Genomic DNA, 21,559 nt, shown 5'->3' on the forward strand with positions numbered 1-21,559 from the left:
AAGGCCTGACAACTGTTGAGCAAGGGTTGTACATGTTTTCTAGCAAGCCTATCGTGGGATCATGAGTTGCAGCGACCGAAACTTGAAGATGTGGAAGTAGTGAAAGATTTTCCAAAAGTCTTACCCGATGATGTTGCAGGATTGCCTTCACACAGGGAAGTCGAATTTGGGATAGAATTGTTGCATGGAACTAAGCCAGCTTCTAAGGCACCGTACAGATTAGCACCGACTAAGATGAAAGAACTGAAAGATCAATTGCAAGAGTTGCTGGATAAGGGGTTCATCAGACCGAGTGTATCGTCATGGGGTGCACCAGTGTTGTTTGTGTTGGAACACGGTCGTTCTCCGGATCGAAAAAGAAAGTGATACCCGGTGCAGCGGAAGTTTTAAATTTTTATATGGAACGATTCCATATGGGTATCAAATTCCTACGATTAAAATTGATAATATAAAATTTAAACAATATAAATTTACCTTAAAATCTCGAAACGAGATTATGGACACCAACAGATTAAACTGCTCTTGTTGTATATCCCAGGAACTGATGAACGAACAATTATTCAATCAGGTCCACGAACAGAAGTTTAATCCCTCTGATAGACTGCACTAGAAATTCTATCAGAAGTTTCTACGAAGAGATAGAACAGATATGATCTGCTAATTCAGACTGCAAATTCGAAATTCGCAGACTGAAAATTCTCTAAGACAGAGAGGGGGGGGCGGCCGAAATTCCTAGACTGGAGGCTAGGGTTTTCGAAAATCTGAGTATAAGTTGTGTGTAATTTCTGTACTGCAATAACTTATTTATAATGTGGGCTGCTAACAGCTTAGGGCCCATTAGTCCTAAGTACAAGCCTGACAAGCAAAGCCCGCATGTTCAGAAATTAATATAAAATTCATCGTGACTCAAATTGATAAACCAATTTCACCAATGTGCACAGAAACCATTTCTGCATCTTTTAAAGTCAAGATAAATTTTCTGAATCCGAATTCAGTGGTTTCCAAAAATGTCCATCACTATGTCATTTTAGGAAATCTTACTCCTTCTACTCTTAAATAAGAAGTCCCACTTATTTATTCACTAAATTTAAATCTTTAAATTTAATTATCTCAACGGGGATTAGAAATCCATTACTTGTGTGACCCTCAATGGTTCAGGGATATAGCTAGCCGTGGGCTCACAACTCCTTGTGACTCGGAACAACAATTTCCGACTTGCCCATCGAATCATGGTAAGAGCGCCTAGCAACATCGCCCCATGATTCCCTAGGTATCACTGATAGTGCCTGCAAGAACCAATAGATTTTGGTTAGCGTACAGTACGGGTCCCTTCATCCAAATATCCCGATCGAATCAACAGCCATTGGTAAATCGAGAGTCGTTCGAGATTCGATAACTATGCAATGCATCTTGAAGATCAAATAGTGACATCGCATGTGCTACTAAGAAACCATTTCTTAAAACACATCATGTACTCTGGCCAGAGATTCGTCACACTAATATCTCCTCAGATTGCATAGGATATCCACACTCGCAAGTATGTGGTGAATCCTTGACAACAAAGCATCGACTCCTATATGTGTCGTAACTTTACCCAATCCCGACACCTGATGACCCCAATAGAGTCGGTAAACGAGTCAAAATACAGTACTAGCATATAGAGTCTCAATGATGTTTCAAGTAGTAAGGACTAATGGTGTACAACCAAAACCGCGGACTTTATCCACTCGATAAGTGATAACCACTTGGAAAGTCCGGATAGGGTAGTTCGATCATTCATCGTATGAATATCCATTTGCATGCTTTGAACATCTCTATGTTCCATACCAATGAAACGTGGTACTCGGCATCGCAAATGCTAGTCTCAATCTCGAGCGATCCTTATCCTTATTAACGGACGGCTCAATCGACTAGGAACTGTTTAGAATATACAGTGACTATAAGATGTGTTTCATGATAGCCATCCCCATGTGCCACCACATCTTACATACACTATAGTATATTCAAGGTCTTCATCTAAACATCTTATAGTATGTCACAACATAATAATATGATAAAAGATAAAGTAAATATCATTATAAAAGTGTAAATTATATTAAACAAAAGATTGTTTATACATAGAGTCATAAAAGCCCTTAGCCACAAGTTGGCTCACCGGGAACCCACTCTTTCAATCTCCCACTTGCCCTAAAGCCACCTAGTCATACTACGTAGTCCCATTGCTTCGCGATGTTTGTCAAATAATGGTCCTGGCAAGGGCTTAGTAAGTGGATCAGCGATATTGTCTGCAGAGGCCACTCTCTCGACAGTGATGTCTCCTCTTTCCACGATCTCCCGGATGATGTGGTATTTCCTCAGTACGTGTTTGGATCTTTGATGAGACCTTGGTTCCTTTGCCTGAGCAACGGCACTCGTGTTGTCACAGTACACCGGGACTGGACCAACAGCTTCAGGAATAACGCCCAACTCTTGGACGAAATTCCTCATCCAAACGGCCTCTTTAGCAGCAGCTGATGCCGCAATGTATTCTGCCTCAGTGGTGGAATCCGCTGTGGTGTCCTGCTTGGAACTCTTCCCAGAGACAGCACCGCCATTGAGCATGAACACAAATCCAGAGGTTGACTTCGAGTCATCCACGTCACTTTGGAAGCTAGAGTCGGTATAGCCTTCCAATTTCAGTTCTCTTCCTCCATAAACCATGAATACATTCTTAGTTCTTCTCAAGTACTTAAGAATATCCTTCACGGCTTTCCAATGCATTTGACCGGGATTGGCTTGATATCTGCTCGTGACACTCAGAGCAAGTTCCACATCCGGTCTGGTGGATATCATCCCATACATGATACTCCCTATGGCTGAAGCATATGGTATGTGTGTCATTTTCTCTATCTCTTCGTCAGTCTTGGGACACATAGACTTGGATAGAGAGACTCCATGACACATAGGTAGATGTCCTCTCTTGGACTCATCCATTGAAAACCTTTTCAATATAGTGTCGATGTAGGTAGCTTGAGTAAGTCCTATCATTCTCTTAGATCTATCTCTATAGATCTGTATCCCTAGAATATAGGATGCCTCACCCAAATCCTTCATCGAGAATCTACCTGATAACCATATCTTTGTTGACTGCAACATCCCTACATCATTCCCAATGAGTAAGATGTCATCAACATAAAGTACTAAGAATGTCACAGCATCCTTAACTACTTTCTTGTACACGCACGGTTCCTCCGGGTTCTTGATGAAACCAAAATCCTTTATTGTTTCATTAAATTTCTGGTTCCAACTTCTCAATGCTTGTTTGAGACCATAGATCGCTCTCTGAAGCTTGCATACCTTATGCTCGCTTCCCATGGATGTGAATCCCTCGGGCTGCATCATATAGATTTCTTCCTTAATGTTTCCATTAAGAAATGCAGTCTTCACATCCATTTTCCATATCTCATAGTCATACCATGCTGCTATGGCAATAAGAATTCTTATGGACTTGATCATTGCGACTGGTGAAAAAGTTTCATCATAGTCAACTCCTTGTCTTTGAGTATAACCTTTTGCCACCAATCGTGCCTTGTAGGTCAGTACCTTTCCATCAGGCCCAAGTTTTCTCTTATAGATCCATTTACACCCTATTGGAACAATTCCATCGGGAGGATCTACTAAAGTCCAAACTTGGTTTGTATGCATCGAATCTATTTCCGACTGCATAGCTTCAAGACATAAATTCGAATCTGCATCAGAAATTGCTTCCTTGAAGTTTCTTGGATCACATCCAATGTCGGGTTCACTTTGATCCCCTTCAAGAAGAAAACCATATCTAATAGGAGGCCTAGACGTCCTCTCGGATCTTCTAGTAATAGGCATGTCAATCAATGGTTCCTGAGGTGTAGGAACATTATTTTGTATCTTGGGTTCTTCTCGAATTTCTTCGAGTTCCATCATCTTGCCTTTCTTATCCAATAAGAACTCCTTCTCCAAGAAGGTGGCATTTCTTGAAACAAACACTTTTGTTTCAGTAGGATGATAGAAATAATATCCGATTGAATTCTTCGGATACCCTACAAAATAACATAAGGTGGATCGACTATCCAACTTATCTCCCACTGTCTGCTTCACGTAAGCAGGACATCCCCAAATCCTCAAGTATGAATACTTAGGAGCTTTGACATTCCATAACTCGTAAGGTGTTTTGTTCACTGCTTTAGTGTGAATGTTGTTCAACAACAATACCGCCGTTTCAAGAGCATAGCCCCAAAACGAAGGTGGGAGCTCAGTGAAGCTCATCATGGATCGAACCATGTCCAACAAAGTTCGATTGCGACGCTCCGAAACACCATTAAGCTGAGGTGTCATAGGAGGAGTCCACTGAGAGAGAATCCCATTCTCTTTTAGATAGCTCAAAAACTCGGTACTCAAGTATTCTCCACCTCGATCCGATCGAAGTGCTTTAATCCTCTTACCTAGTTTGTTTTCTACTTCAGCCTTGAATTCTTTGAACTTTTCAAATGATTCAGACTTATATTTCATCAAATATAAGTACCCATACCTAGAATAATCATCAGTAAAGGTAATGAAGTAGGTGTGACCAAATTTTGTACCAATACTAAATGGTCCGCAAACATCCGTATGGATCAAATCCAATAGATTTTGACTACGCTCAGGTTTTCCTTTGAAAGGAGATTTAGTCATTTTTCCTTTCAGGCAGGACTCACAAGTAGGTAGAGAGTTAATATCAGACATATCAACCATGCCCTCTCCCACTAGCTTGTTCATCCTCCTTGAGGAAATATGACCTAGCCTAGCATGCCAAAGGTTTGCCGGGTTTTGACTATCGATTTTCCTTTTGTTCGTTGTTACCGGTTTATCAACATAATTTATTGGAACGTCTTTTAATTTTAAGTTATATAGATCGTTTTCAAGTTATCCATTTCCAATCAAACATTCATTCTTGTAAATATTGCAAATCCCATTCACAAAATTGCAAGAAAAACCATCTCTATCAAGCATAGAAACAGAAATAATGTTTTTAATCAAGTCTGGAACAAATAAAAAATCTCTCAAAAGTAACTTAAAATCGTTCTGCAAAATTAAATAAATGTCTCCCACAGCTTTGGCTTCAACTCTAGAACCATTTCCGAGCCTCAGCTAGGTCTCACCCATTCTAAGCTTGCGACTTCTTGTCATCACCTGCAAATCATTGCAAATGTGAGATCCACATCCGGTATCCAATACCCAAGAAGTAGTATTAAGTGAAACATTTATTTCAATATAAAACATACCCTTCGCAGTTCGCAACTGCTCTAGATATTCCTTGCAGTTACGTTTCCAATGACCGGGTTTCTTGCAGTGATGGAAAACATCCTTGGACTTTTCCATGTTTGAAGCCTTTGTCTTGTTCTTCTTCTCGGGTCCGGTTTTCTTGGATGGGGCAGAACGTTTCTTAACCTTTGTACTTGGCCCCTTCTTAGCAGAAGAAGAGGAGCCCACCAAGAGAACCGGTTTATCCTTCTTTAAAGTGGCTTCATAAGTTACAAGCATATTGACCATCTCTTCAAGGGAGGCCTCTATCTTGTTCATATTGAAATTCACCACAAAACCGTCAAATGATGAAGGAAGAGAGAGAAGTAATAAGTCCACATTGAGTTCATGCTCCAATACCAATTCAAGCGTTACCAACTTCTGAATGAGCCAAATCACGCGTACCCCATGATCACGGACCGAAGTCCCTTCACGCATGCGACACGTCATTAACTCTTTTACAGTAGCGAACCTTTCAGCTCTCGATTGAGCCCCAAAAAGTTCCTTGAGTTGTACGTGAATGTCAGCAGCATTCACGGTATCCTCAAATCGCCTCTGGAGTTCATCAGACATCGAAGCTTGCATATAGCATTTGGCCTTGATATCATGGTCCCACCATTTATCAAGTTTGGCCAACTCTTCCGGACTTATATCAGCTGGTGCTTCCTTCGGAGGAGATTTTTCTAACACGTAGAATATCTTCTCCGAGGTCAAGACAATCTTCAACTTACAGAACCATTCCGTATAGTTTGCGCCAGTCAGTTTATTTTGTTCGAGAATAGAGAATAGTGGATTGCGCGAATTCATCTTAATGAAATACTGAAAAGAAACAGACAATAATCAGTGATTGTTTAATTAATTTACTAAGACATAAAATAGGCGAAATTTATTTTATGAATCTCACTCCCACTATTTTAACGATTTCACTACCCTCTAGTGAAAACGAGAAACATTTTCTTTAGTGGAAACATGGAGTCCAATTGACAAACTATAGTCCCGAATAATATCAGCCAACCATAATTTTCAAAAGGTAGAGCCCAATTGCTTCCAAAGCAACCTCCATGTTTTTACCTCATGTCCAATAAGGGCCCAATAATATGACGCCGTTTATTGTGACATGTCAAGATGACCCATCAATATTAAGTTGTGATGGACGGTCGCCATGTGGATCCCCAATAATATGAGCCAATCCCATGGGAGTTCCATCCAACTCACAACATGTGTTGATCCAATGTACAGCTTTCCGACGAACGGGCCCCCCCAATAATATGAGCCGGACCGTATCCGCGGGTAGCATCTCATACATTGATCGTTGATGGAAGGTAGGAACATTTAAACAATTTTTAAATTTCCTTTATTTATCTTGATATCAATTTTAAATCATATTTAAATGAGGGATTTTAATTTTGAAAATTTGTCTCATCATTTAAAATTTGTATGCTTGCGGGATTCATACAATTTAGTCTAAACATGCATACAACGATAATATCATATATTATATTTTAGGATGATCGATTCCATTACTAATCGACACGTGGTTGCCAATCACGAGTCTAAGTCCAATCCTAGGTGATATGCAAGTATGCAATGCAATCCTATTACATTGTGCTTCCAATTTACATTTCTTCAGTCTTTATCATTGCTTGCTGGTCCCACCTCCATCTTAAAAAACTCCCACTATTTCTAGTGAATTTACAATAAATTACTATGACAAATAAAGGGATACATTGTAGGGATGGGAACGGTCCATAAACCAGGCCCACTTTTATTACAAATGATAAAATCAAATTTGGGCCACAAACCAGGCCCATTAATAAAACCCAACAATCAATAATAAAATCAAATGTAAACAACCTAACATACACCTATAATATTGGTCATGGCAATCGATCATCCTTATCCAATAATATTTAATTCAAAAATTAATTTATTGGATATCATGCAATGGCAATAAATATAAATAGATAAAATCATATTTCATACATAAAATCTTATTTTATATATAAAATCATATTTTATCTAGTTTATCCATAAAATCATATTTTACATATAAAATCCAATTTTATACATAAAATCATATTTTATTATCAATTGTACCAAAATTAATAATTAAAGATTTAATTTATGGGATTAAATTTATAAATTTCCAAAATTCAAAATTTATCCAAAAATTAATTTTCTAAAAAATTTTGGGCTCAAACAATTTTGACCCATTGCCTCGTGGACCAACTGAAACAATTTTCAATCGGGCCAAAAACTGAGCCCAAAACCATTTTGGGCTAGAATTCATAATTCACGAAAAAATTTAATTTTTAATAAAAAAATTTTCTGGGCAGCCCGGGACAATCCCGGGCTGCCCGCCCGTCGCTGGGCTGGACTTGTCCAGCCCAGCCGCTGGGCCGCTCCATGCGGCCCAGCTGCGCGGGCTAGGGCAACGCTTGCCCTAGCTCGCGCAGGACTGCTGCGTGCAGCCCATCTACGCGCACGCGGCGCTGCTCGCTGCCTTCGGGCAGCGGGCAGCCCGAAAATATTTTTTTTTTCTTTTCCGTTTTATTTTTCTGAAAAATTGAGGCTTTGTACAATCGATAAAATTTTAATCGTAAAATCCGAGAACAGCCTGGCTTTGATACCACTGTTGGAACACGGTCGTTCTCCGGATCGAAAAAGAAAGTGATACCCGGTGCAGCGGAAGTTTTAAATTTTTATATGGAACGATTCCATATGGGTATCAAATTCCTACGATTAAAATTGATAATATAAAATTTAAACAATATAAATTTTACCTTAAAATCTCGAAACGAGATTATGGACACCAACAGATTAAACTGCTCTTATTGTATATCCCAGGAACTGATGAACGAACAATTCTTCAATCAGGTCCACGAACAGAAGTTTAATCCCTCTGATAGACTGCACTAGAAAGTCTATCAGAAGTTTCTACGAAGAGATAGAACAGATATGATCTGCTAATTCAGACTGCAAATTCAAAATTCGCAGACTGAAAATTCTCTAAGATAGAGAGAGGAGGGGCGGCCGAAATTCCTAGACTGGAGGCTAGGATTTTCGAAAATCTGAGTGTAAGTTGTGCGTAATTTTTGTACTGTAATAACTTATTTATAATGTGGGCTGCTAACAGCTTAGGGCCCATTAGTCCTAAGTTCAAGCCTGACAAGCAAAGCCCGCATGTTCAGAAATTAATATAAAATTCATCGTGACTCAGATTGATAAACTAATTTCACCAATGTGCACAGAAACCATTTCTGCATCTTTTAAAGTCAAGATAAATTTTCTGAATCCGAATTCAGTGGTTTCCAAAAATGTCCATCACTATGTCATTTTAGGAAATCTTACTCCCTCTACTCTTAAATAAGAAGTCCTACTTCTTTATTCACTAAATTTAACTCTTTAAATTTAATTATCTCAACGGGGATTAGAAATCCATTACTTGTGTGACCCTCAATGGTTCAGGGATACAGCTAGCCGTGGGCTCACAACTCCTTGTGAATCGGAACAACAATTTCCGACTTGCCCATCGAATCATGTTAAGAGCGCCTAGCAACATCGCCCCATGATTCCCTAGGTATCACTGATAGTGCCTGCAAGAACCAATAGATTTTGGTTAGCATACAGTACGGTCCCTTCATCCAAATATCCCGATCGAATCAACAACCATTGGTAAATCGAGAGTCGTTCGAGATTCGATAACTATGCAATGCATCTTGAAGATCAAATAGTGACATCGCATGTGCTACTAAGAAACCATTTCTTAAAACACATCATGTACTCTAGCCAGAGATTCGTCACACTAATATCTCCTCAGATTGCATAGGATATCCACACTCGCAAGTATGTGGTGAATCCTTGACAACAAAGCATCGACTCCTATATGTGTCATAACTGTACCCAATCCCGACACCTGATGACCCCAATAGAGTCGGTAAACGAGTCAAAATACAGTACTAGCATATAGAGTCTCAATGATGTTTCAAGTAGTAAGGACTAATGGTGTACAACCAAAACCGCGGACTTTATCCACTCGATAAGTGATAACCACTTGGAAAGTCCGGATAGGGTAGTTCGATCATTCATCATATGAATATCCATTTGCATGCTTTGAACATCTCTATGTTCCATACCAATGAAACGTGGTACTCGGCATCGCAAATGATAGTCTCAATCTCGAGCGATCCTTATCCTTATTAACGAACGGCTCAATCGACTAGGAACTGTTTAGAATATACAGTGACTATAAGATGTGTTTCATGATAGCCATCCCCATGTGCCACCACATCTTACATACACTATAGTATATTTAAGGTCTTCATCTAAACATCTTATAGTATGTCACAACATAATAATATGATAAAAGATAAAGTAAATATCATTATAAAAGTGTAAATTATATTAAACAAAAGATTGTTTATACATAGAGTCATAAAAGCCCTTAGCCACAATTTGGCTCACCGGGCACCCACTCTTTCAGTTTGTTAAGAAGAAAGATGGGTCAATGAGGTTGTGCATTGACTATAGAGAGCTGAATCGAGTTACAGTGAAGAACATATATCCCTTGCCCAGAATAGACGACTTGTTCGACCAATTGCAAGTGGCAGAGGTGTTCTCAAAAATCGATCTACGATCAAGCTACCATCAGCTAAAGGTGAAGGATGTAAATGTGCAGAAGACAGCATTCAGGACTCGCTATGGCCATTACGAGTTCTTAGTAATGCCATTTGGATTGACCAATACACCAGTTGTGTTCATGGATTTGATGAACAGAGTGTTTCAACCCTTCTTGGATCAGTTTGTCATAGTCTTCATAGATGACATATTGATCTACTCTCGCAGTCTAGAGGAGCATCGTCAGCACTTGACTACAGTGTTGTAGATTTTTAAAGAAAAGAAACTGTATGCTAAGTTCAGTACGTGTGAATTTTGGCTGGAGCAGATTTCATTTTTGGGTCATATAGTTTCAGCTAAGGGAATTGAGGTGGATCCGTCTAAGGTGGAAGCGGTCCGAAATTGGGTTGCTCCAAAGAATGCTACAGAAATACGGAGTTTTTTGGGTTTAGCAGGCTACTACAGGAGATTTATTCAAGACTTCTCCAAGATAGCTCTACCACTGACTTCCTTAACTCGAAAAGGTGTGAAGTTTGTGTGGTCAGAAAAATGTGAGAAGAGCTTTGCAGAATTGAAGGAAAGATTGATGTCAGCGCCAGTGCTAGCAATTTTCGAAGCCACGGGTCGTTTTGTGGTTTATACCGATGCTTCTAAGAGTGGATTAGGAGCTGTTTTTGTTGGAGAACGCGGCGATCAGATCAATCAAAATTGATACCCGGTGCAGCGGAAGTTTAAAAATTTTATATGGAACGATTCCATAATGGGTATCAACCTTGCGATTAAATTGTGTGTGTGTAAAAATTAAATAACGATTATAAATTTTTACCTTTAATCTCGAATCGAGATTTTGGACACCAACAGATTTCTCTGCTCTTGTTGTATATCCCTGGAACTGATGGACGAACTGTTCTTCAATCAGGTCCACGAACGGATATTTAATCCCTCTGATAGATTGCACTAGAAAATCTATCAGAAGTTTTCTACGAAGAGATTAACGAATTTGATCCGTTAAACCAGACTGTAATTCAAAATCACAGGCTGGATTTTTCTCGAGTAGAGGGAGAGGGGGGGGACGGCCACCTTTTAAAAATAGACTAGGGTTTTCGAAAAATCCTTGTGACCTGTTGTGTGTAATTTTTGTACTGCAATAACTTATTTATAATGTAGGCCACTAACAGCTTAGGGCCCATTAGTCATAAGTTCAAGCCCGACAAGCAAAGCCCGCATGTTCAGAAATTAATATAAAATTCATCGTGACTCCGATTGATAAACTGATTTCACCAATGTGCACAGAAACCATTTCTGCACCTTTTAAAGTCAAGATAAATTTTTCTGAATCCGAATTCAGTGATTTCCAAAAATGGCCATCCCTATGTCATTTTTAGGAAATCTTACTCCTCTACTCTTAAATAAGAAGTCCAACTTCTTCGTTCATTAAATTTAACTCTTTAAATTTAACTATCTCAACGGGGATTAAAAAATCCATTACACTGTGTGACCCTCAATGGTTCAGGGATACAGCTAGCCGTGGGCTCACAACTCCTTGTGACTCGGAACAACAATTTCCGACTTGCCCATGGAATCATGGTATGAGCGCCTAGCAACATCGCCCCATGATTCCCTAGGTATCACTGATAGTGCCTACAAGAACCAGTAGATTTTGGTTAGCGTACAGTACGGTCCCTTCATCCAAATATCCCGATCGAATCAACAACCATTGGTATATCGAGAGTCGCTCGAGATTCGATAACTATGCAATGCATCTTGAAGATCAAATAGTGACATCGCATGTGCTACTAAGAAACCATTTCTTAAATCACATCATGTACTCTGGCCAGAGATTCGTCACACTAATATCTCCTCAGATCGCATAGGATATCCACACTCGCAAGTATGTGGTGAATCCTTGACAACAAAGCATCGACTCCTATATGTGTTGTAACTGTACCCAATCCCGACACCTGATGACCACAATAGAGTCGGTAAACGAGTCAAAGCACAGTACTAGCATATAGAGTCTCAATGATGTCTCAAGTAGTAAGGACTAATGGTGTACAACCAAAACCGCGGACTATATCCACTCGATAAGTGATAACCACTTGGAAAGTCCGGATAGGGTAGTTCGATCATTCATCATATGAATATCCATTTGCATGCTTTGAACATCTCTATGTTCCCTACCAATGAAACGTGGTACTCTGCATCGCAAATGCTAGTCTCAAACTCGAGCGATCCTTATCCTTATTATCGGACGGCTCAATCGACTAGGAACAGTTTAGAATATACAGTGACTATAAGATGTGTTTCATGATAGACATCTCCATGTTCTACCACATCTTACATACACTATAGTATATTCAAGGTCTTTATCAAAACAACAATAGTATATCACAATATGAAGAAAGATAAAGTCATTGCCATTAATAAAAGTGTAAATAATATTAAACAAAAGATTGTTTATACAAAGAGTCATCAAAGCCCTTAGCCACAAGTTGGCTCACCGGGCACCCACTCTTTCAATCTCCCACTTGCCCTATAGCCAACTAGTCATACTACGTAGACCCATTGCTTCGCGATGTTTGTCAAATAATGGTCCTGGCAAGGGCTTAGTAAGTGGATCAGCGATATTGTCTGCAGAGGCCACTCTTTCGACAGTGATGTCTCCTCTTTCCACGATCTCCCGGATGATGTGGTATTTCCTCAGTACGTGTTTGGATCTTTGATGAGACCTTGGTTCCTTTGCCTGAGCAATGACACCCGTGTTGTCACAGTACACCGGGACTAGACCAACAACTTCAGGAATGATGCCCAACTCTTGGACGAAATTCCTCATCCAAACAGCCTCTTTAGCAGCAGCTGATGCTGCAATGTATTCTGCTTCAGTGGTGGAATCCGCTGTGGTGTCCTGCTTGGAACTCTTCCAAGAGACAGCACCGCCATTGAGCATGAACACAAATCCAGAGGTTGACTTCGAGTCATCCACGCCACTTTGGAAGCTAGAGTCGGTATAGCCTTCCAATTTTAGTTCTCTTCCTCCATATACCATGAACATATTCTTAGTCCTTCGTAAGTACTTAAGAATGTCCTTCACGGCTTTCCAATGCATTTGACCGGGATTAGCTTGATATCTGCTCGTGACACTCAGAGCAAATGCTACATCCGGTCTGGTAGATATCATCCCATACATGATACTACCTATGGCTAACGCATATGGTACATGTGTCATTTTCTCTATCTCTTCATCAGTCTTGGGACACATAGACTTGGATAGAGAAACTCCATGACACATGGGTAGATGTCCTCTCTTGGACCCATCCATTGAAAACCGTTTCAATATGGTGTCGATGTAGGTTGACTGAGTGAGTCCTATCATTCTCTTAGATCTATCTCTATAGATCTGTATCCCTAGAATATAGGATGCCTCACCCAAATCCTTCATCGAGAATCTACCTGATAACCATATCTTTGTTGACTGCAACATCCCTACATCATTCCCAATGAGTAGGATGTCATCAACATAAAGTACTAAGAATGTCACAGCATCCTTAACTACTTTCTTGTACACGCATGGTTCCTCCGGATTCTTGATGAAACCAAAATATTTTATTGTTTCATCAAATTTCTGGTTCCAACTTCTTGATGCTTGCTTTAGACCATAAATTGATCTCTGAAGCTTGCATACCTTATGCTCGCTTCCCATGGATGTGAACCCCTCAGGCTGCTTCATATAGATTTCTTCCTTAATGTCTCCATTAAGAAAAGCAGTCTTCACATCCATTTGCCATATCTCATAGTCATACCATGCAGCTATGGCAATAAGGATTCTTATGGACTTGAACATTGCAACTGGTGAAAAGGTTTCATCATAGTCAACTCCTTGTCTTTGAGTATAACCTTTTGCCACCAATCGCGCCTTGTAGGTCAATACCTTACCATCAGGCCCAAGCTTTCTCTTGTAGATCCATTTACACCCTATTGGAACAATTCCATCGGGAGAATCTACTAGAGACCAAACTTGGTTTGTATGCATCGAATCTATTTCCGACTGCATAGCTTCAAGCCATAAATTTGAATCCGCATCAGAAATTGCTTCCTTGAAGTTTCTTGGATCACATCCAACATCGGGTTCATCTTGATCCCCTTCAAGAAGAAGACCATATCGAATAGGAGGTCTAGAAGTCCTCTCGGATCTTCTAGGTATAGGCGTGTCCAGCAATGGTTCCTGAGGTGTAGGATCGTTATTTTGTATTTCGGGTTCTTCTCGAATTTCTTCGAGTTCCATCATCTCGCCTTTCTTATCCAATAAGAACTCCTTCTCCAAGAAGGTGGCATTCCTTGAAACAAACACCTTTGTTTCAGCAGGATAATAGAAATAATATCCGATTGAATTCTTTGGATACCCTACAAAATAACATAAGCTGGGGACTATCCAACTTATCTCCCACTGTCCGCTTCACGTAAGCAGGACATCCCCAAATCCTCAAGTACGAATACTTAGGAGCTTTGCCATTCCATAACTCGTATGGTGTTTTTTCCACTGCTTTAGTGTGGACGTTGTTCAACAACAATACCGCCGTTTCAAGCGCATAGCCCCAAAACGAAGGTGGAAGCTCAGTGAAGCTCATCATGGACCGAACCATGTCCAACAAAGTTCGATTACGACGCTCCGATACACCATTAAGCTGTGGTGTCATAGGAGGAGTCCTCTGAGAGAGAATCCCATTCTCTTTTAGATAGTCCAAAAACTCGGTACTCAAGTATTCTCCACCTCGATCCGATCGAAGTGCTTTAATACTTTTACCTAGCTTGTTTTCTACTTTAGCCTTGAATTCTTTGAACTTTTCAAATGCTTCAGACTTATATTTCATTAAATATAAATACCCATACCTTGAATAATCATCAGTAAAGGTAATGAAGTAGGTGTGGCCATATTGAGTCCCAACTCTAAATGGACCACAAACATCTGTATGGATCAAATCCAACAGATTTTGACTACGTTCAGGTTTCCCCTTAAAAGGAGATTTAGTCATTTTTCCTTTTAGGCAGGATTCACAAGTAGGTAGAGAGTTAATATCAGACATATCAAACATGCCCTCTCCCACTAGCTTGTTCATCCTCCTTGAGGAAATATGACCTAGCCTAGCGTGCCAAAGGTTTGCCGGGTTTTGGCTATCGATTTTCCTTTTGTTTGTTGTTACCGGTTTATCAACATAATTTATTGGAACGTCTTTTAGTTTTAAGTTGTATAGATCGTTTTCAAGTTGTCCATTTCCAATTAAACATTCATTCTTGTAAATATTGCAAATCCCATTCACAAAATTGCAAGAATAACCATCTCTATCAAGCATAGAAACAGAAATAATGTTTTTAATCAAATCCGGAACAAATAAAACATCTCTTAAAAGTAACTTAAAACCATTCTGCAAAATTAAATAAACATCTCCCACGGCTTTTGCTTCAACTCTGGAACCATTTCCGAGCCTCAGCTGGGTCTCACCCATCCTAAGCCTGCGACTTCTTGTCATCACCTGCAAATCATTGCAAATGTGAGATCCACATCCGGTATCCAATACCCAAGAAGTAGTATTAAGTGAAACATTTATTTCAATATAGAACATACCCTTCGCAGTTCGCAACTGCTCTAGATATTCCTTGCAGTTACGCTTCCAATGACCGGGCTTCTTGCAGTAATGGCAAACATCCTTGGAATTTTCCATGTTTGAAGCCTTTGTCTTGTACTTCTTCTCGGGTTCGATTTTCTTGGGTGGGGCAGAACGTTTCTTACCCTTTGTACTTGGCCCCTTCTTAGCAGAAGAAGAGGAGCCCACCAAGAAAGCCGGTTTATCCTTCTTTAATGTGGATTCATATGTCACAAGCATATTGACCATCTCTTCAAGGGAGGCCTCTATCTTGTTCATATTGAAATTTACCACAAATCCGTCAAACGAAGAAGGAAGAGACAGAAGTAGTAAGTCCACGTTGAGTTCATGCTCTAACACCAAATCAAGGGTTAACAACTTCTGTATGAGCCAAATCACTCGTACCCCATGATCACGGACCGAAGTCCCTTCACGCATGCGACACGTCATTAGCTCCTTTACATTAGCGAACCTTTCAGCCCTCGATTGAGCCCCAAAAAGTTCCTTGAGTTGAACGTGAATGCCAGCAGCATTCACGGTGTCCTCAAATCGCCTCTGGAGTTCATCAGACATCGAGGCTTGCATATAGCATTTGGTCTTGATATCATGGTCCCACCATGTATCAAGCTTGGCTAACTCCTCCGGACTTACGTCAGCTGGTGCTTCCTTCGGAGGAGATTTTTCTAACACGTAGAGCATCTTCTCCGAAGTCAAGACAATCTTCAACTTACGGAACCATTCCGTATAGTTTGCGCCAGTCAACTTATTTTGTTCGAGGATCGAGAAAAGTGGATTACGCGAATTCATCGTATGAAATACTGAAAAGAAACAGACAAATATCAGTGATTGTTTAAGCAATTTACTAAGACATAAAATAGGCGAAATTTATTTTATGAATCTCACTCCCACTATTTTAACGATTTCACTACCCTCTAGTGAAAACGGGAAACTGTTTTCCTTAGTGAGAACATGGAGTCCAATTGACAAACTTATAGTCCCGAATAATATCAGCCAACCATAATTTTCAAAAGGTAGAGCCCAATTGCTTCCAAAGCAACCTCCACGTTTTTACCTCATGTCCAATAAGGGCCCAATAATATGACGCCGATTATTGTGACATGTCAAGATGACCCATCAATATTAAGTTGTGATGGACGGTCGCCATGTGGATCCCCCAATAATATGAGCCGATCCCATGGGAGTTCCACCCAACTTACAACATGTGTCGATCCAATGTACAGCTTTCCGACGAACGGGCCCCCCCAATAATATGAGCCAGACCGTATCCGCGGGTAGCATCTCATACATTGATCGTTGATGGAAGGTAGGAACATTTAAACAAATTTAAATTTCCTTTATTTATCTTGATATCAATTTTAAATCATATTTAAAATGAGGGATTTTTAATTATAAAAATTTGTCTCATCATTTTTAAAATTTTGTATGCTTGTCGGATTCACACAATTATGTCTAAAACATGCATACAACTATAATATCACATATTATATAGGATGATCGATTCCATTTCTAATCGACCCGTGGTTGCCAATCACGAGTCTTAGTCCAATCCTAGGTAATATGCAGTATGCAATGCAATCCTATTACATTTGCTTCCAATTTACATTTCTTCTGTCTTTATTGTCTGCTGGGCCCACCTCCATCTTCAAATCTTGATCTCCCACTAAATCTAATATATTTACAATAAATAACAATGACAAGTAGGGGATACATTTTTAAGGGGTGGGAACGGGCCATAAACCAAGCCCACTTTTATTACATATGACATTCATATTGGGCCATAAACCAGGCCCATTAATAAAACCAACAACAATAAAAACAAATGTAAATTCCTAACATACACCTACAAAATTGGTCATGGCAATCGATCATCCTTATCCAATAACATTTAATTCAAAATTAATTTGTTGGATAACATGCAATGGCAATTTAAATTTAAAAGGATAAAATCATATTTCATACATAAAATCTTATTTTACATACAAAATCATATTTTATCTTTTTATCAAATAAAATCATATTTTATTTATAAAATCCAATTTTATACATAAAATCATATTTTACTCAATATATCCATAAGATCATATCTTATCATCAATTGTACCAAAAATAATTAATTTCAAAATTCAATTAAAGGATAAAATATTAAAATTTTCCAAAATTCAAATTTATGCAAAAATCAATTTTAAAATTTTCGGACTCGAACAATTCGATCCGACGCCTCGTGGACCAATCAAAACAATTTTCGATCGGACCAAAAATAGAATTTTAACATATTAAAATTTAATTTAAAAAATTAAAAATAATTTTTCCCGCGGGCCGCCCGGGACATTCCCGGGCCGGGCAGCCCGGCTGCCCGTAGGGCAGCGATCACATCGCTGCCCTGCGCAGCGCCCAGCGCTGCGCCGGGCAGCGCCGTGCGCTGCCCGGGGCAGCGACGATCGCTGCCCCTGCCCCGGGCAGCGATCCAATCGCTGCCCGGGTTTTTGCCCGAAAAAATATTTTTATTTTTAAAATATTTATTTTGTTCCAAAAACCGAGGCCTAAAATTTTTTTTTTTTTTTGTACAATCGATCAATTTAATCGCTTGATCTGAGCAACCTGGCTTTGATACCACTGTTGGAGAACACGGCGATCAGATCAATCAGAATTGATACCCGGTGCAGCGGAAGTTTAAAAATTTTATATGGAACGATTCCATAATGGGTATCAACCTTGCGATTAAATTGTGTGTGTGTAAAAATTAAATAACGATTATAAATTTTTACCTTTAATCTCGAATCGAGATTTTGGACACCAACAGATTTCTCTGCTCTTGTTGTATATCCCTGGAACTGATGGACGAACTGTTCTTCAATCAGGTCCACGAACGGATATTTAATCCCTCTGATAGATTGCACTAGAAAATCTATCAGAATTTTTCTACGAAGAGATTAATGAATTTGATCCGTTAAACCAGACTGTAATTCAAAATCACAGGCTGGATTTTTCTCGAGTAGAGGGAGAGGGGGGGGGGACGGCCACCTTTTAAAAATAGACTAGGGTTTTCGAAAAATCCTTGTGACCTGTTGTGTGTAATTTTTGTACTGCAATAACTTATTTATAATGTAGGCCACTAACAGCTTAGGGCCCATTAGTCATAAGTTCAAGCCCGACAAGCAAAGCCCGCATGTTCAGAAATTAATATAAAATTCATCGTGACTCCGATTGATAAACCGATTTCACCAATGTGCACAAAAACCATTTCTGCACCTTTTAAAGTCAAGATAAATTTTTCTGAATCCGAATTCAGTGATTTCCAAAAATGGCCATCCCTATGTCATTTTTAGGAAATCTTACTCCTCTACTCTTAAATAAGAAGTCCAACTTCTTCGTTCATTAAATTTAACTCTTTAAATTTAACTATCTCAACGGGGATTAAAAAATCCATTACACTGTGTGACCCTCAATGGTTCAGGGATACAGCTAGCCGTGGGCTCACAACTCCTTGTGACTCGGAACAACAATTTCCGACTTGCCCATCGAATCATGGTATGAGCGCCTAGCAACATCGCCCCATGATTCCCTAGGTATCACTGATAGTGCCTACAAGAACCAGTAGATTTTGGTTAGCGTACAGTACGGTCCCTTCATCCAAATATCCCGATCGAATCAACAACAATTGGTATATCGAGAGTCGCTCGAGATTCGATAACTATGCAATGCATCTTGAAGATCAAATAGTGACATCGCATGTGCTACTAAGAAACCATTTCTTAAATCACATCATGTACTCTGGCCAGAGATTCGTCACACTAATATCTCCTCAGATCGCATAGGATATCCACACTCGCAAGTATGTGGTGAATCCTTGACAACAAAGCATCGACTCCTATATGTGTTGTAACTGTACCCAATCCCGACACCTGATGACCCCAATAGAGTCGGTAAATGAGTCAAAGCACAGTACTAGCATATAGAGTCTCAATGATGTCTCAAGTAGTAAGGACTAATGGTGTACAACCAAAACCGCGGACTATATCCACTCGATAAGTGATAACCACTTGGAAAGTCCGGATAGGGTAGTTCGATCATTCATCATATGAATATCCATTTGCATGCTTTGAACATCTCTATGTTCCCTACCAATGAAACGTGGTACTCTGCATTGCAAATGCTAGTCTCAAACTCGAGCGATCCTTATCCTTATTATCGGACGGCTCAATCGACTAGGAACAGTTTAGAATATACAGTGACTATAAGATGTGTTTCATGATAGACATCTCCATGTTCTACCACATCTTACATACACTATAGTATATTCAAGGTCTTTATCAAACAACAATAGTATATCACAATATCACAATATGAAGAAAGATAAAGTCATTGCCATTAATAAAAGTGTAAATAATATTAAACAAAAGATTGTTTATACAAAGAGTCATCAAAGCCCTTAGCCACAAGTTGGCTCACCGGGCACCCACTCTTTCAGTTTTGATGCAGATGATAAAGTAATAGCATATGCATCTCGACAGCTGAAGATCCATGAGAGGAACTACCCGACTCATGATCTTGAGTTGGCGGCAGTTGTTTTTGCTCTGAAGCTATGGAGACACTACTTGTACGGTGAAAGGTGTCAGATTTTCACTGATCACAAAAGCCTAAAATATTTCTTCACTCAGAAGGAGTTAAACATGAGGCAAAGAAGATGGCTGGAATTGGTGAAGGACTACGACTGTGACATTAGCTATCATCCTGGTAAGGCTAATGTTGTAGCAGATGCCTTGAGTCGCAAGTCTGCGACATTGAACCAATTGACAGTCCAGCAGGAGTTGATTGCTGAATTTGAACGGATGAGTTTGGAGGTATTCAAACCAATGGAGGTATGCACTCTAGCAGCCTTAACAGTAGTACCTAGTTTGCTTGAGAGAATTCGAGTAGGCCAAGATTCTGATGAACAGTTGGCGTTGTGTAGGAACAGAGATGAAGCCAAGGGTGGTACATTTTACACTGTCAAAGATGGAATTGTTCATCACCGAGGTAGAATGTGGGTGCCAGTAGTAGAATCATTGAGAGTTGAAGTGATGACTGAAGCCCATACTGTTTTGTATTCCATTCATCCAGGAAGTACAAAAATGTATAAGGATCTGCAATCCTTATATTGGTGGCCATATATGAAGAGGGAAGTTGTAAAATTTGTGAATGAATGTTTGACTTGTCAACAAGTGAAGATCGAGCATCAAAGACAGGCAGGACTCCTGAAACCATTGCCAATACCCACATGGAAGTGGGAAGATGTCACCATGGATTTCGTGGTAGGATTGCCAGTTTCACCGTGAAGGATGAACCCGATTTGGGTGATAGTTGACAGGTTAATTAACTAAGTCAGCTCATTTTATTCCAGTCAGGAATAACTTCTCCATGAATCAGTATGCAAAGCGGTACATTCGAGAAATTTTCAGATTTCATGGAGTACCGGCGAGGATAGTATCTGACAGAGATCCTAAGTTCACTTCAAACTTTTGGGGAAGTTTGCATAGAGGATTGGGAACGAAGCTAGCTTTCAGTACAGCTTTCCACCCTCATACAGATGGTCAATCAGAACGAGTGATCCAAATACTCGAAGACATGTTGAGAGCTTGTATGATCGACTTTGGAGGTAATTGGGAATCGAAATTGCCTTTAGTGGAGTTTACTTACAACATTAGTTATCAAGCAACTATTGGCATGGATCCTTATGAGGCGTTGTATGGGAGAAGGTGTAGAACTCCCCTACATTGGGATGAAGTTGGAGAGAGAGCTGTTTTGGGGCCGGAAATAGTGACCCAAACAGCAGATGTGATAGCCAAGATCAGAGACAGAATGTTGACAGCGCAAAGTCGACAGAAAAGTTACGCCGACCAGCGACGTAGAGATTTGGAGTTTGAATTAGGTGACCATGTATTTTTAAAGGTGTCACCATGGAACGGTGTTATGAGATTTGGAAAAAAGGGTAAATTGAGTCCAAGATA

General features: G+C 39.7%; 1 protein-coding gene across 1 annotated transcript in view; it reads left to right on the forward strand.

Moving 5' to 3' along the window:
- LOC140874221 (uncharacterized) overlaps positions 1-21,559 on the forward strand; it is a 38,575-nt gene that overhangs the window by 569 nt on the left and 16,447 nt on the right. Inside the window, exons 3-9 of the mRNA XM_073277506.1 lie at positions 73-294; positions 9,826-10,095; positions 10,241-10,601; positions 20,325-20,675; positions 20,780-20,905; positions 20,953-21,189; positions 21,235-21,480. Of these exons, the coding sequence (XP_073133607.1) occupies positions 73-294; positions 9,826-10,095; positions 10,241-10,601; positions 20,325-20,675; positions 20,780-20,905; positions 20,953-21,189; positions 21,235-21,480 (1,813 nt within the window). The remainder of the gene's footprint in view (positions 1-72; positions 295-9,825; positions 10,096-10,240; positions 10,602-20,324; positions 20,676-20,779; positions 20,906-20,952; positions 21,190-21,234; positions 21,481-21,559) is intronic.

This window comes from Henckelia pumila, chromosome 1 (assembly GCF_033568475.1).
Source record: "Henckelia pumila isolate YLH828 chromosome 1, ASM3356847v2, whole genome shotgun sequence".
In the NCBI taxonomy this organism is placed as follows: domain Eukaryota; kingdom Viridiplantae; phylum Streptophyta; class Magnoliopsida; order Lamiales; family Gesneriaceae; genus Henckelia; species Henckelia pumila.